General features: G+C 36.4%; 1 protein-coding gene across 1 annotated transcript in view; it reads right to left on the minus strand.

Annotated features, from left to right (window-relative positions):
* Positions 1-16,523, minus strand: part of LOC135804357 (uncharacterized) — an 82,531-nt gene that overhangs the window by 30,392 nt on the left and 35,616 nt on the right. The window contains exons 2-3 of the mRNA XM_065318221.1: positions 11,285-11,898; positions 5,229-5,333 (exon numbers count right to left, since the gene is read on the minus strand). Coding sequence (XP_065174293.1) covers positions 5,229-5,333; positions 11,285-11,835 — 656 coding nt within the window. The 5' untranslated portion in view covers positions 11,836-11,898. The remainder of the gene's footprint in view (positions 1-5,228; positions 5,334-11,284; positions 11,899-16,523) is intronic.

A 16,523-nucleotide genomic window follows, 5' to 3' on the forward strand; every position in this document is an offset into this window, starting at 1 on the left:
TAATAAAAAAAATTATAATGATGTCGAATATTTCCATTGTGTCATAGAATTTCTAATAAAAAAACTGCTATTCTCGCTCGGCTGTTAACAGTCACGTCCCGGAGCGCAATTTAACTACGAACATGTCACACAGTAACAATATGAAACAAAGCGCGAGGATTTCGCTCTTCGTAACGGCAGGTAAGTGCGCGAACATGTCCAAATGGTCATTCAAAACGTTTCGATTTTATGCGCGCGCAAAAACACAGAAAATACATCCGGAATGGTATCAAATAAAATTGAATATTCAATGAGATGTTTGACGTCGAGCGCACCATCAGCGCAATATCAGAGAAACAGCCTGAGATCGACGCACAATACTCATATAACATGAATAATTTAATAAAACGTTGGATATTTATATAAACTTGTGTTAATTTTTAAATTTATCTTGGAATATATGAGCGGAGAAAAGTCTTTAAGATAAAGATAGACTTAAAGTTTGTGTTCGGTATCTCAAAAGTCATGAACTTTCCCTGTGTGCGCTCACTTTGCTAGCTAAAAACTTCGTGATCCGACCGGAATTCGCGCGGCTGAGATACGAGCATCCGAGCAGGGAAAACTCCCTATCTATATTTGACACTTATTGACCATTACGATCCACTTCCGACGTTTATTTAATAGGTTAAGAAATCAGCGGGGCGCTCGCCGCATCGCGTCCGTTCCGTTTCGCCGCCTCCGGCGCTGTGGATGAGGAAAATAATCGGCAGGAAACTGCGAAACAATGTCTTCCTTTTTTCCTATCGCCGCGGCGGAGATTTGCAGGACGTGGAAGGTTTAACCGATACCCTCCATCGTTAAAATAAAACAAAAATAATTCTTACTCTTTAAATAAAATAAAATTAAATTAAACATAAACTAAAGCCGACCACGCTTTGTATGTTTAGTCTAATATATAATTACAAAACGACATATGTAAATTAAACTAAACTCAGGCGAGCTTTTCGTGTTTTCCAAACAAAAACAAACACGCGTTCAAACAAGCGCAATGGCGAAGGCGCCGGGCACGCAAACGACTCCGAGGCTCGTGCGCCCGGCGCCTCCACCGCGCGCCGTCTGTATATAAAGTTTAACGCCGCTGCGCAAACGCACGCGCGCGCCCTCATAAAATTAATTTGGTCATAACTTTATATGTTATGCAGAATAGTAGCTTCCTCCCGAGTGCTACTTTTGCAGTAAAACGTACGCGCACACAAAAGCACAATAACATTGGATTACACTGAGTAACATTGAGCGACGTTGAGCACACAGACGGATTCCTTCAACAACTGCAGATTTGCGCTGCATTCACACAATGGTTTGTGTATTGTGTACTATATGAGCATCACTGCGGAATCGAATTAATTTCAGCGCAACTATAACAAAATTTGCGCTTGCGAGTGTTTAAAACTACATTATATGCCGATGCCTGCGATGAGCATGAAAGCAACAAGCGACTGTGAATCCGCACTAAGATTGCAGCGTTAGAGTTGAAAGTTTAAACACGCTGCAAAGTTTAGCGAGTCATGCAAATTGTAAGTGCTACAAAGACACGGACACAAGCTAAGCGAAATTAATACTTAACATAGAATTGCACTATCAGGACACATAACAATTAATTATTAATGGGTAGTATAATTTTATCTATTATTGATTTTTTAATGTAAAAATTTAATCGTCTTGTCTTAAATTATATATTTAATTTTTCATTTTATTAGCAGCTAGGGGTTATTAACTATTAACTAGGTTTATTTCAGTTTTGTTATTACGATAAAACCGGAAATTAAATGAATTTTTAATAATATTAAGATTTATGTGATTCAGTCATATTTTTCTTCCTTTTTGAACAACTTATTATAGGAAAAATCTAAATTTTATAATAAAAATTTTTACTATTTTCATTAAAAAAACTAAATTTTACCCGCGACTTCGTGCCAGTAGTGTTTAATAAAAATGTAGTTCGGTTTTACTCTCTTGTTCTAGACTACGTCTATTCTATCAATAAGATTCGCAATTTTATTTTAAAGAAATTAATTATATAAAGATTTGGTAATAATTTAACAATTTAACTATATCTATGATGGAATCTCAATGCCAACTTTTATTTTATAGAAAAGGGCTGTCTTTTGGGTTTACCCGACAATTATTCGAATTTTTCTCTCCGTAAAAACCATCCTTGGACTTTAACAAACATTTAAAAAAAAGAATTGGCCAAATTGGTCTAGTCGCTGTTGAGTTATGCGCATACCAACACATTTTGCGATTCATTTTTATATTATAGATTGAAATTTTTGCTATTTTTATACAGAAATGTTAAAAAAATTGCAATAAATCATTTTTGATATAATTTATGTTCATTTAAAAAATATAAACATTGTAAAAAGTGTTAAACCATAAAAAAAGCAAATTTTTCTAAATTTAACGTATAATTCCTAAGAAATTGATTTAGCAAAATTAAAATCTATTTATCTAAAGAAACATCTCAAGCCGCTTTTCTTTGCGTCACAAATACCCGTGTGTGTGTATGTGTGTGGAAATTTTAAAATTCCGCCTGAATTCCACCCATAGATTTTTCGCGAGTATTATCTGTATAAACAGTAGCTTACACTCCGTGTCGCAAACTGCGGCAGCCGGTGGCGTGTGACATAATTTTATCGCAGTTGCATGCGGAAAAACGGCGCGTACGTGGAAATCTCGGCGTCGCTGAATATGCCACCCCGCACGCGGATATAGATCGCTTCGACGTTTATACATACAAATCGCTCGCATTAATATCCGAGAAGCTGTGCGCTTCTCACATACGTGCGAATCAAAAATTAATATAATAAAAAAATTTCGACAAATTTTATCAAACCGTGTATTTCTACATACACGTTGTGTAGGTGTAGGTGGCTTTTATTACCACTGCACTTGATAAAATTTTACGTGCGCTGCAATTTGCATATGAAGCGCACAAAAGAGTTGAAGCTATTCAACTTTGTGCACAACTTGCCTCGGTCGTTATGAACTTGGTTGTCGATCGCGTCGATTTTAATACAATGCACTGGTTTATACAATCAAAAAATAACACACACATAAAGACCGGTAGATGCAATAAACTGCAACAAAACGAAATTTAATTTCCGTACACATTGTGTGCGATTTTATCTATTTTTTTGTCTATTAGTAAAGTTTTAATAAAGTTTATTGCCTCACAACTTGTCGCAATTTGTCGTGATTTTTCCCACTTGCGCAAATTGCTGAAAATTCGCAAAAAGAGAAAAAGTTCGCCGAGACGCATTTTACATGCGGGCGCGTTTGCATGCTTTACGACGGGCCGGGATATTGAAAAATTTCACGCCGGAGAATTCTAATTCATTTTCGTCTGCAGCAGCAGCGGCGGGCTGTTATTGGATGACAGACGCTCGGGAAATCCGTCTTGCTGTTCGCGCTCACACACACTTTACGGCTTTAACCAACTACCAGCTTATCAGCCAGTAAGTACCACGAAGACGCAATATTTTTTTCTGTGCAACTTCTTGTCACTATTTTATGTTTATTTTTGGGGAATTTTTCACTATCTTCTCGGGTAGATATTTAGTAGCGTTTTGCATTTTGCAGCTCCCGCGAGAAGACGAATAGCTAAACGGCTCTAATCAAATATGCAACAATGTGCCTCGGAGCGCAGCATTTTTGCATAATTTTTCATAAAAACGACTCGCTTTAAAGCTGAAACGTCGGCTGGCAAGACGACGTTTTATGTTCGGATAGTTTTGTTGAGCTTTTAAATTTTTAATACGACAGCGAGAGCGCATTTTTGCCCAAAAACTTTGGAAGCGTATATTTAAAATTCACATAGAAAGCAAATAATATGCATAGGTATAATTTATACTTTTTAAATATTTAAAACATCCCCGCCGGATCGCGTATAAATCATTGCCCTGCAATGAAGGAAAACATTTGGCGAAGAGTTTTTTCCCAGTTGCTTAGAATCGCATTCCCGAAATGGGACGCACTCCGTCGTCGCCATTTTGATTGATTGCGATCGACGAAAGTCCCACCGCAGCATCGGCACAAAAGTGCGCCACAAACAGAAAACTATACATATCCACCTCACATACACATATACACTAGATATATATGTATATATACTGATTCTGTGATTTTGCTTCGCTTTCGACTTTTCGTCTCTTCGGCGTCGGCAAACGCTTCGGATCGCCATTAAAGCGTGCGCGTCCCATTTCTCATGCCCTCAGTCCGCACCGCGCATTCGCGAGGGTAGCGACCGCGGCGACTATAAAATGTGCAGCCGGCAACGTAAATAAGCCGAAGCAGAAAAAAAAGAAGCACCAGCGACGGTAATAACACCAAATGTTGCAATAACTATCTCCAAATCCCACGCACTACGCAGTCCCGGAGATGTTTCGACTGCGAGGCGTAGTGGTCCAGAGAGGGTCCATTAAAACGACAATATGGTGTTTGCTTTTGCGCCGCTTTTTATGTGCTGTATACATTTCCATTCATGAATTATTACGAATTCAGCGCAGAGGATTCTTTTTGGGACACGCTCGATTATTAATTATGTGTTTTTTTTTTTTGCTTTTCTTGGTCAAGAAAAGGTCTTAGACATACGTTTTACTTCTATTAAATCAACAATAACCTTATAATCACAATCATAACCTCACTTTTAAGACATTTCTCACAATTTCCATTAAATAATACAGTTTTTCTACCTCCACCTATAAAGTGCCATTTTTCCACGGTTTTTAGATACAAAAAGTGTTACTTTATATACGGACGGCCAAGCCGTACATAATATTCATTATGTACTTGCATTATGCACGGGACGGGGCATGCGCCTGCGCATTTGCCTACGGAGCAGCACAAGGCGGTATGAAATACCATGCGACGTCAATCAAACATGTCAAAGCAGGCGTTGCTGCTGCACGTATCGGAGAGGTACAATATGAACCGAAGCGTCACATGGGCCGGCGCGCGACATGGCACTTATAACCTTACAGTTTGTATAAGTGTGTGAGCAAATTTCGATGATTTAAAATACATAAGTTGAAATACAAAAACCGCAACGTGGAACTAGAGTGAAAGTAGAAAAAAATAGCGTAAACACCTCGTGGCTAAGCGTTATTAATGCCCCCCTTTAGCTACTTGTTACTTAATATACTATTTTTATATTCTTTAAACAAAAAAAAATTAATATAAAGTTTACTTACATGCACACTCCATCATTTTGACAAGTATTCTTCGTACACAACGAATTAGGCCCTTCTGAGCATGTTTTCCCTTCGTAGCCAGCAAAACACTCGCACTTGAAATGCCTGCAACACAAAATACACAAATATTAGCAATCGTAATCGTAAAACAACGATTTTTATTTTATCCGCGAATTTCCATTAAATTTTAAGCCCCAGGAAAATTGTCGCATGGCATAGACCCTTATCCGTTTATAGACCTAACGAGGAACGCATAGTTTCGCGGAAATTATTCGAAATTATTCCATTCTCCACTATTTTCCGCCGGCGCTGAGCAGCTCAGCGCTAACGACCTATAAGCGCGTCGGCAATTAAAACTTCCATACAGCATTATAGCCTCGCAGTATATTTAATTCGCACACGTTCCTCAACTATTCCAAGGGTCTAGAGGGTCTGGTCGGCGCGGAATTGAGTTTTGTTACATTTGCACGCTCCACTTATCACCTGCACATGCATGATCATTAAAGACCATGCGGGTAACAAGTAATACATAAAAAATGCACCACCAACATCGAAATAACTTCCTGTGCATACAACATACACCAAACCAAACTTTTGTTCCATAAACTTTTTATTTTCTAGTTTTAGTTTGTTGCGGAGTTTTCAATGCGTTTTCGACATATTATTCAATATTCCGTTACAAGCGAGCACTGATGAAGCAAGCATTCAGTATTTCTACAACTATAGAGCACACACCCGTTCGTATTCCACCGCAATTGTGGCGCGTTGCATTACGTACGCCTGTTGAACTGTTCATGATAATATTGCGCCATTCTTCTATTATACTCGCGCCCGGTGTGCGTACTTGTACACCGGTTCCTTTCAGGGTTTACTTTCCGGCATCAGAATTGGCCATGTACTCGAGAACTCGACATTGGGCGACTATAGTCAATGCAGAAGAATTCAATACAAGCTTTTGGTTCGCAATCATTCGATATAGTGTGTGTTTGTGTTGGTTTTCGGAGCGGCGGTGCAGGAGAGTTGTTCGAGATGGTTGTGGCGAATCGAACGAATCGAGTTTGGGAGGCGGCGAGTTTTCAAACTTTGCCTCCGCGAGTCGGGATTTTCCAATCATAAAATCTGCGCGGGACGATTTAACGATTGGGAGTTAGAGGAAAATGAAAAGAGCGGTTTGCCAAATTTCGAGAATAGTTTTCGGACGCTCGGGCAAAGTTGCACTAATCAAATAATATTTTACACAGAAATAACCAGCGTATATAAACTTGATGAGGGAATAATTTCATGTACGAAACTACGGGCGGTAACCGCTGGAATTCTCGATATTGAATAAAAGTTTACACAATAAAGTAATGTTTACTAAATTATAGCATGGAGTTATAGTATAGCTGCAATTTTATTGGATTGCTATAATTTTAGTTATATTTGAGTAGTAAAACAGCAAATTTTAAAGTGTATCTTGGCAATATTGTATAGAAGAACATTTTTGTATGTTACGCTTTACGTAAAACCACAAAACCAATTTATATGAATTTTTGAATGAAAATAAATTAAAAATAGGAAAAATTATAGAGTATAATTTATCAAAATTATAATAGTTTACGGGTGTAAAGTAGGGGATGAAATCAGTATTATACTGATACAATTCAAATCAAGAGATTCCCCTGCAGTGATTAAATGTACATTAGAACCTGTATTAAATTTAGATTTTTTTGAATCGGAAAAATTCATAATATGTATAAAAATAAATTGCAAAATGTGTTAGTAAGCGCATAACTCAACAACGCCTAGACTAATTTGGCCAATTCTTTTTTAAAAGGTTTGTTAAAGTCCAAGGATGGTTTATACGGCAAGAAAAAATCGAATAATTGCCGGGAAAACACTAAAGACAACCTTTCTCTATAAGGTAAGAGTAGGCAATGAGATTCAATCATAGTTGTAGTTAAATAGTTGAATCCGAGATGACGCGTTGAAGAGCATCATTAGCAATTCTTTATATAGTTAATTCCCTTAAAATAAAATTGCGAATGTTATTGATAGAATTGACACATACTACTCGTATGCCTAAAACAAGAGAGTATAAACGAATTACATTTTTATTAAACACTACCGGGACGAAGTCGCGGGCAAATGCTAGTAACTAATAATAATTCAAAAATCAAATTCTTTTGACACTACACTACAATATTCAATACGCATTTCACAAAACAAGAAAAATGTCTTCATTCAACCCAGAAACTTGAATTATTGATAAATCTATTCATTATTCATAATCATCCATAATGAGAAACTAAATTACCGATGACCAAATGCTTATCTTTCGGATTGCAATAGCCAATAGCCAATAGCAAATATGAATACCTAATATGCATGTTTGATTCTAACCGTACATTAACTATGCAAGACAATTCAAGATAATATAATGGACACACATATCCGCTATGTCACAGCATAGGTATAAGCATAGAATTTGAAGCCAAGTTAAGCTTCTACAATCCCAACACAAACATAACCTCGCATGTACTTGTGCCCCACTCAAAATACATCAACTAAAATGTAAACACTCGCACTTATGACATCAAAACGCTTCATATAATCATATAATATCAAATATATCTACACATGTTATAAGTTATAAGTTGCAACACAACATAGAACATAATATCATGTAACTAAATAAGTACACTTCATAACATGTCTAGTGATATGAGCTGGATAATATTGAGTGGCGCTAATGAAGAAGAAGTGATGCAGTTACCCAAAACGCCGCTAAATTCGTAAATGGAGACTTTCCTGAAGCGCTCACGCTCACGTCGCGCACGCGTCAATTCGTATTTACCGTTTGAGGGGTAATAATAATTGATGAGGGACTTGACTGGCGCGGGCCAACGCACAAAATACTACCGGCATATGCTAATATATGCTGCTTGCGGGTAACGAGCGCTGATCAATTTTCAATTATCAGTGTGAGCATCACATCATCGTATCGATGGCATCATGATAGTGACGAGAACGAGAGGTCGATGACAGGTTGTTTAACAAGTGATTAAGTCATAAAGTCTTTAGTATTGCAACGCAATAATTATTTCAAAACAGAGAATTTCATTTTGTTAATAAATTATTTATGAAATTACTGATTTAATTTTAATGTGTAATAACATCAATAACATCATTGTTTACTCTTGTTATACATTTACAATACTCTGCACGCGAGTAGATTGAATTTTCAGAAATAACTTTCAAATTAAAAACGTGAATTTGTGCATTTTAATTAAAATGCACCGTGACATTATAAATGCATACTCAAACGTTAATATTATTTTAAATTAACATTGATAATTGCAAATATCGCTCTTGGAGCATCAATAAAAGCAATAACAAATTGTCTATTAAACCCAGTGTTCACATGAAATTACATTTTAATTCAGTCTATTTCCCGATGTTATTTTGTAATATTACAAGTTATGTTTGATTCCGATATTAATATAAATATGTCAGTGTTATTATGATGGAAATTTGCATGAAAAAGTTGTTTATTAATTGAAGGAAGCGATCACATCCGAAATTCGATATTTCGACCAAAAGCGAAGGGATAACTGAACAAACATCCGGGCCCCTCGGGACGGGTTGTACCCTCTCTGCGGTCGAGGATAAATTGGAAAAGTATGGCTTCAGGTGTAATCCATCACTGCTTGATACAATATCTCGGACATCATCAGTCGCCGCGCCGCGTTCGCAAACATCCGACGCTCCCATCGGCGATTTTTGAAAAATTGATATATACCATGTGTATTTACAGTGTGGAGTATAACATATATATGCAACCAACATTACACACACACAAATATGTTGCACACATGTAAAACTGGTTGCCCCACTGATCGAACGCATTCGTTATATTTGCGGACGTTGCACCGTGCGCGCAAACGTGTGCTACAATTACAATTCGCGTTGATTTACGAGCGCATATTGCGAGCGGTGAGTAACGAGCGCCAATGAAAAACGCAACCACGGCAAGTGCGTAAGAATAAAATTGCATTAGCGGCGTGAGGCTGTGTGCAAATAATAAACCGCGATGATGGAAATTCGTGTTTTCATTTCGTTGCAAAAAAAAAAAACAACAACCAAACACACAACAGATTTTTACTAAAACGTTGTAATTAATTGATGCCCAACAAGTAGGCAACCCAATTTACACACAATTGTTGATTTTTCATAAAATAATTGCATAAAATATTTATACAAGAAAAATGTTTCAGATTTTTTGTTGATTCATTCCCGTAGCTTTTAGTAAAAATGTAATTGATTTAATTGAATTGAATTTAATTACTATAATTATATCTCAATATCAATTTTCATCTCATATTTCACACCCTGTAGATGATAATTTTAGATATTTTAATACTTATTCTCTTATTATAGGCTGAGACGAATCTAATAAATCATAAATCATCAAAATCTGTCGAGCCATTCATGAGTTATAATTGTTGTAATTAACACTACTTTGTTTTATATGGTTACTAGATTTTGCCCGCGACTTCGTTCCGGTAGTATTTAATAAAAAAGTAATCTTTTTTTACTTTCTTGTTCTATACATAGTACCTATGTGTCAATTCAATCAATAAGATTCGCAATTTTATTTTAAAGAAATTAATTATTTAAAAAATTGCTAATAACGCACTTCAGCGCGCCATCTCGGATTCAACAATTTAACTATAACTATGATTGAATCTCAATGCCAACTTTTATTCTATAGGAAAAGGCGGTCCTTAGGGATTTCCTGGCAATTACTCGAATTTTTCTCGCCGTAAAAACCATCCTTGGATTTTAACAAACATTTTAAAAAAAGAATTGACCAAATTAGTCTAGTCGTTATTGAGTTATGCGCTTACCAACAGATTTAGCGATTTATTTTTATATTATAAATATAGATTTCAGTGCTAATTTAGTAGTTGGCATAGAGATAATACGTGTACTTGTAATGTAATGTAATGTCTATTGAATTGGTAGAAAATGCCGCAGCGTGAACTTTAAGCCAAGCGCAATTTATCACCTAGCGAATGTATCTATTTCCCATTTTGCGCCATGGCACGGCATGGCATTCATTACTGCACTTTTGCGCATGAATATTTCATGTTCCGCCCGCCGACGCGCATTTCTATTAGTAATAATTGCATTTCGTCCCGCGTCCGCGTGTATGCAACCCCCGACAACCACGCTGTATTGTTGGTTGCGACCCGCACCGGAAACAAGCATGCGATAAAAACGAGCACAAGTCTTGTTTGGGTCTCAGCGCGAGATATTTATGAACTCGCAGCTACTCATCTATTATGTGGCTCGTCCTCGCGTGCACGTGCCATCCTGACATCGACGCCGCGCCTCCGGTATTATGATTAATGGCCGACAATGCTGCACACTGTGTATCTATGTGTGTGTGTGTGTAGAATGTGTGTTTGGGGGTGTTAACTGTGGCGATGTGGCGATGGACCGGAATGCGGGCGGACCTTTTCAGCGGATGCGAATTAGGAAATTTGCAAATTCGCAAGAATGCCATGCGAAGTGCGTGAGGGTGCTTGCTCGGTTGACGATGCGGAAATAAATTACGCGCGCCCCGGAGCTTTAAACTTAATTATAAGCAAGTGAGATAAATTGTGTGATTAATTAACCGCGATATTTTGAGGTTACGACGCAACAAAACTGCTCTCCCAGCCTCAAACTCATAATATATCATACACACTCGTGTATAATACGAGAAAAATCAATGTTGTATGTTTATCGATGTGTTTGTAGGTTAAGTTTATCTTGATACGTCGTCGTTTTTATTTTATTTTCTTGCGTTCGCGTCGTTCGTAACGTTTTATAACGCACGACTTATGAAGATTTATACGACACGCGTTCGTCCCAATTCCCCACTTGTTCCCCAATCGATCTCGAACAAAAACTACCCTGACACACAATCCCACAAATCCACCCACAAAAACACATCCGTAATGCCATAACCTAGTCACTAGTGTAATTTTATCACCCTAACCAACAAATAAAAAACTTAATTGACTCACGTGTAGTGATCTTGACAAATTCCCGTGAATCCACAATCCATCATCGTGCAGCGATCCTCGCGTGGCGGTCCTCTGCTCACTTCGTAGGTGATGTTGAATCCGTACACGTCCAGAAGATGATCCAACACTCGCAAATGCGTGCTTTCAATCGCGTCGAGTTTCAAGGTTATTACTAAATAGTCTCTGGTGGAACGCACGTAGCTCACCCTGGTGACGTTTCCTTCAGTTACAGAATGCACGTCCCTACCGTTAAGTTGGTACGACTGATCGTAGATTTGATATTCTTTGAATGACAGTCCTTCGAAAACGTATAATTGTGTTAAATAAACGTAAATAGACGTATTGCCATCGCCGGTAGAGTAGTGTGACACGTCTATGATCCACTCGCAATGAATTGGCACTGGGAACTTGTGCGGGAAGTTCGGCGACTGTATCACACCACGTTGATCGGTGAGTGTACCGCCGCATCGCGGCCTGGCTTGCACGTCAAGGCCGAGTAAAAGTAAAGTTACAAACCAACCGATCTTCAACTCATCTCTGCGCACGCTCATTGTATCTTCTTTTGTTTACGCGTGTTTTAAAACATTCTGGACGTTACAGTTGACATTATACTCCTGCAAAACAAGAAAAGAAATCAGTTTAGAACGTAGCGTATGAAAAATGCATGCAAATTCATCTTGTACATATGGGAAATGTTATTTTTTAATGTTTTTCTGTTTTGTTTTCCTTGTATTACGCTGCCCTTACTTTTTACTCAAGTTTTTTTAGATGTATAAGTATGTTGGGAAGTTTTTCGGGGTGTGTGTGCACTTGAAGAACGTGGGCGTGAAAAAATGTTATGCGATTTGGGCCGAGAGAAAAAGGAAACTTTCGTAATCCAATTATCCGGACAGGCGCGGAAAAAGTTGCGCGCTACATGTGCGACACTCGTTGCAGAAAAGAGGAAGGTGTGCGGGTGAGTGCGAATGAATATCAGAGCAGGAGCCGGAAAAATAACGGAAACCAAAGTGGCAAGTAGCAAAACAGGCGGAGAAAAAGTTAGCACACAGCGAAGAAAAAAACGGAATAATTTTATGTCGACTTCAATTCGAACAGCAAATTAATACGGATATTCAATGTAAGTAAATATGACACATTGTGTGTATATTGGGTTGCCTATAGTTTATTTTCCAGATTCATAACCAAGATCGAAAGCTTTCTACAAACGGTGACATTTCAATTACAATTTCAATTATGACAACAATCACAATTTCATATTACGTCGTTCATTCTGTTGGCTCGAGAGGAATTCGCTTACTATTCCCAACACGTGGAAGGAAGTAGATACGTTAAATGTAGTAGCTAGCATCTTGGCATTTACCGTCGAGCGATCGCGAGCGTTTGCTACGAAATGCACACGACGGCTTCACTCCGAACGTGCCTAATAACTTTGCGCTATTTATTGCTCAATCGTAACTTTAACGTTTAATTTAACAATTACTTTAATTCCGATGTACGGCAGTGCGCGGCGCGAACGAAAGCCGAGCGAACAAAATGCATGGCGCGTGGCGATAAGTCGCTGCGACGTGGAAGTCACTCCATTTTGTCGCCATCTTCACATTTTCGCATTCCGCTAGCGGGCAGCTTATAATAAAACTCTTAGTATTCTACGCTTAAAATATTATTTATAACAATAAATTGAAATAATACACTCTCATATAATACTAACAGAATGCTAACTAAATTAGAAATGTGATTTTGTTTGTTTGTTACGTTTTAATGCAAAAACCATGGAAGTAATTTTGATAAATTTTAGTGTGGAGTTATTTTGGACCTTGGAAAAGTACTTAGGTTACTTTTTGTTGCCAAAATATAATTTACAGAGTGTAACATAAAGAAATAGAGTTAATATGAAGTTTTATTGATAGTTATTGTTATATAATTAGAATAATGATGGCACAAAGTGCATTATTAGTAATTTTAATATTTTTCTAGGAAAATTTTGATTTTTATTTGACTAATCGGCACATAAAAGATAAAAACATGAAAGTAGTACTTTTTTTGTAAATCTACGCAAAAAAACTAACAAAATATTTATTTTTCTATATTTCACAAAATAAATTAATAAAAATTTATATAAAACTAGTTAACCGGGCAAACGTTGTTTTGCCATATAAATTATTTCTAGTTTCTAGATAAATTTTAGTGTAGACAAAAAGTAACTTACTTATTATAAAAAATAGGGGTTGGTGATAAGAAACCAAAAATTTAGGGTTGTATGTATATTTTAATGCCACATTAAAAAAATAAAAACAAAAAATTTCGCCCAAAATTTAAAAAAAATTAAGGGTGAACAACCCTTATCACTTAGAGATATGAAGTTACCGATTCTCAGACCTACTGAATACGCACATAAAAATTTTCTCTGAGCGGGATGAAAAATGATTAAATTACTAAAATGGCTATAAAGAAATAGGGGTTGGTGATAAAAAACTAAAAATTTAGGGTTGTATGTATTTTTTAATTCCACATTATAAAAAAAATAAAAACAAAAGAATTTGTCCAAAAATTTAAAAAAAAGTTAAGGGTGAACAACCCTTATCACTTAGGGGTATGAAAAATAGATGTTAGCCGATTCTCAGACCTACTGAATACGCATATAAAATTTGGTAAAAATCGGTAAAGCCGTTTCGGAGGAGTATGGAAACAAACACTGTGACACGCAAATTTTATATATATAGATATCAATAAATTTTTAATTAATCAACGACTACAACTACATTATGAGCTTAAATTCCAAAATCTCTTTATCTTTGTTAATTAAAACATAATTAAGCCGTGTAATAACACCATTAATAGTAATCTTTAGCGTAAAATAACGCAAACTAATTCTAGAACTTATAAAATACTAATTATTATTAATAAAAGCACACAGCACGCTTGATGGTTTGATGTAAAACTAGCGACGTATATTTGCGCTCGTATATTCGTAATATGCCCGGAAATATCAACAAATTTATCCGCGTATGTACATTTCGCGTAGCATATTGCAAAATGTACGAAATGGCCGATAGATGCAATGATATGAAATTTTTATCATCATCTATTTCAATTTGATTTGGTTTTATTTTTGCACTGCAGCGCTGCAATAAAACGCCGCCTTGGCTACGTGCGTTTTGTACGTGTGTATGCATTCAGGTGGAATGATAAGTAAATATTGTCACAAATTTATTTTCATCCAGATGGAAGTGAAAAAAATTAGATCATAATATTTGAACTGAATGTTTACAAAAAAAAAATTTTATTATAAAAAATATTATTTGTAATATAAAAATGAATTGCAAATTCTGTTAGTAAGCGCATAACATAATAAAGCCTAGATCAATTTGGGCAATTCTTTTTTTAAAATGTTTGTTAAAGCCCAAAGATGGTTTTTACGGCGAGAAAAATTCGAATAATTGCCGGGAAAACCCTAAAGACATAAGCAGACAGACATAAGACTAAAGCATTGAGATTCAATCATAGTTATAGTTATATAGTTGAATCCGAGATGGCGCGCTGAAGTGCCTTATTAGCAATTCTATATATAACTAGTTAACCGGGCAAACGTTGTTTTGCCATATAAATTATTTCTAGTTTCTAGATAAATTTTAGTGTAGACAAAAAGTAACTTACTTATTATAAAAAATAGGGGTTGGTGATAATAAACCAAAAATTTAGGGTTGTATGTATATTTTAATGCCACATTAAAAAAATAAAAACAAAAAATTTCGCCCAAAATTAAAAAAAAAATTAAGGGTGAACAACCCTTATCACTTAGAGATATGAAGTTACCGATTCTCAGACCCACTGAATACGCACATAAAAATTTTCTCTGAGCGGGATGAAAAATGATTAAATTACTAAAATGGCTATAAAGAAATAGGGGTTGGTGATAAAAAACTAAAAATTTAGGGTTGTATGTATTTTTTAATTCCACATTATAAAAAAAAATAAAAACAAAAGAATTTGTCCAAAAATTTAAAAAAAAAGTTAAGGGTGAACAACCCTTATCACTTAGGGGTATGAAAAATAGATGTTAGCCGATTCTCAGACCTACTGAATACGCATATAAAATTTGGTAAAAATCGGTAAAGCCGTTTCGGAGGAGTATGGAAACAAACACTGTGACACGCAAATTTTATATATATAGATTAATTTCTTGGAAATAAAATTGCGAATCTTATTGATAGAATTGACACATACTATATCTAGAACAAAAGAGTAAAAACGAATTACATTTTTATGAAGCACCAGCGGAACGAAGTTGCGGGCAAAAGCTAGTTTTTTTATAATTATTAATTTATTTGTTTAATGAATTTAACAAAACAACAATTTATTTTCAATTCAATGTTTTAGTGTTTTTGTGTGATTTTAACGATAAAATTTATTTATTTCTTGTTTGTTTATTCTCGCATTCCGCGAATAATCCAAATTCAAATCCGAATTGAAAATTGCCGAGTTAGTGTTATTCCTCGTGAGTTATTTGTGCATTCTGTAAATCTACTTCGATCCCATCGGCAGCTTGTTTGTGCGGACGAAGATCGAGCGCGCGCGGAATTAATTTAATGAATGCTTAATGCGAAGAAAATTAAACCGATTGAAGTGGGAAAAGGGCGCTCGGAACGGACGTAAGAACAAGCGCGTTGATTTCAGATGCAAATTACACATGGAAACACCCAATGAAAAAAAAAACTTTCACAGAAAATAAATTTTAATTGGAAATGTTATTAACGTAATAAACAACTTATAAAATAAAATTAGGTTAAATTGATTTATACTCTGAACATACTGTATGTTGATTGTAAATTTCCAAAAATACGCTCATCCTGTTTCTGCGAATGTATTTTTCATCAAAAAGGAAATTCGGAATACGAAAGAATTCGGTTAGTCCAAAGGGTAATTCGCATCCCGGCTGGCTCTCCAGCGTCCGCTGCGCCGCCGGTCTCATTTCCTTCCTCACGCAAAAAGCGGAAAACAAATGCGCCCGCGCGCCAGCAATGTGGGTAAATGGGGTCGTCGCCAAGTCAGCCAGACCTCTTCCCACACGCGTCTTTTTGCCCTCACAAAGAGTCAGAGAGTAAGGTATCAGGGCAGTCGCAGCCAAAGTCAGAATCTTGACCTGAGTTAACCCGCCGTTTGCGCCATCTGCGCATCGACGAAACGATAATGGCGCGCCGATAACGTCAATGCAGTTAAACTGTTTTGTGATCTTAGTAGA

The sequence above is a fragment of the Atheta coriaria genome, unplaced genomic scaffold (assembly GCF_025399875.1).
Source record: "Atheta coriaria isolate IRGN ID8LTWV9N9 unplaced genomic scaffold, Caltech_Dcor_3.1 hic_scaffold_3_pilon, whole genome shotgun sequence".
NCBI classification, from domain to species: domain Eukaryota; kingdom Metazoa; phylum Arthropoda; class Insecta; order Coleoptera; family Staphylinidae; genus Dalotia; species Dalotia coriaria.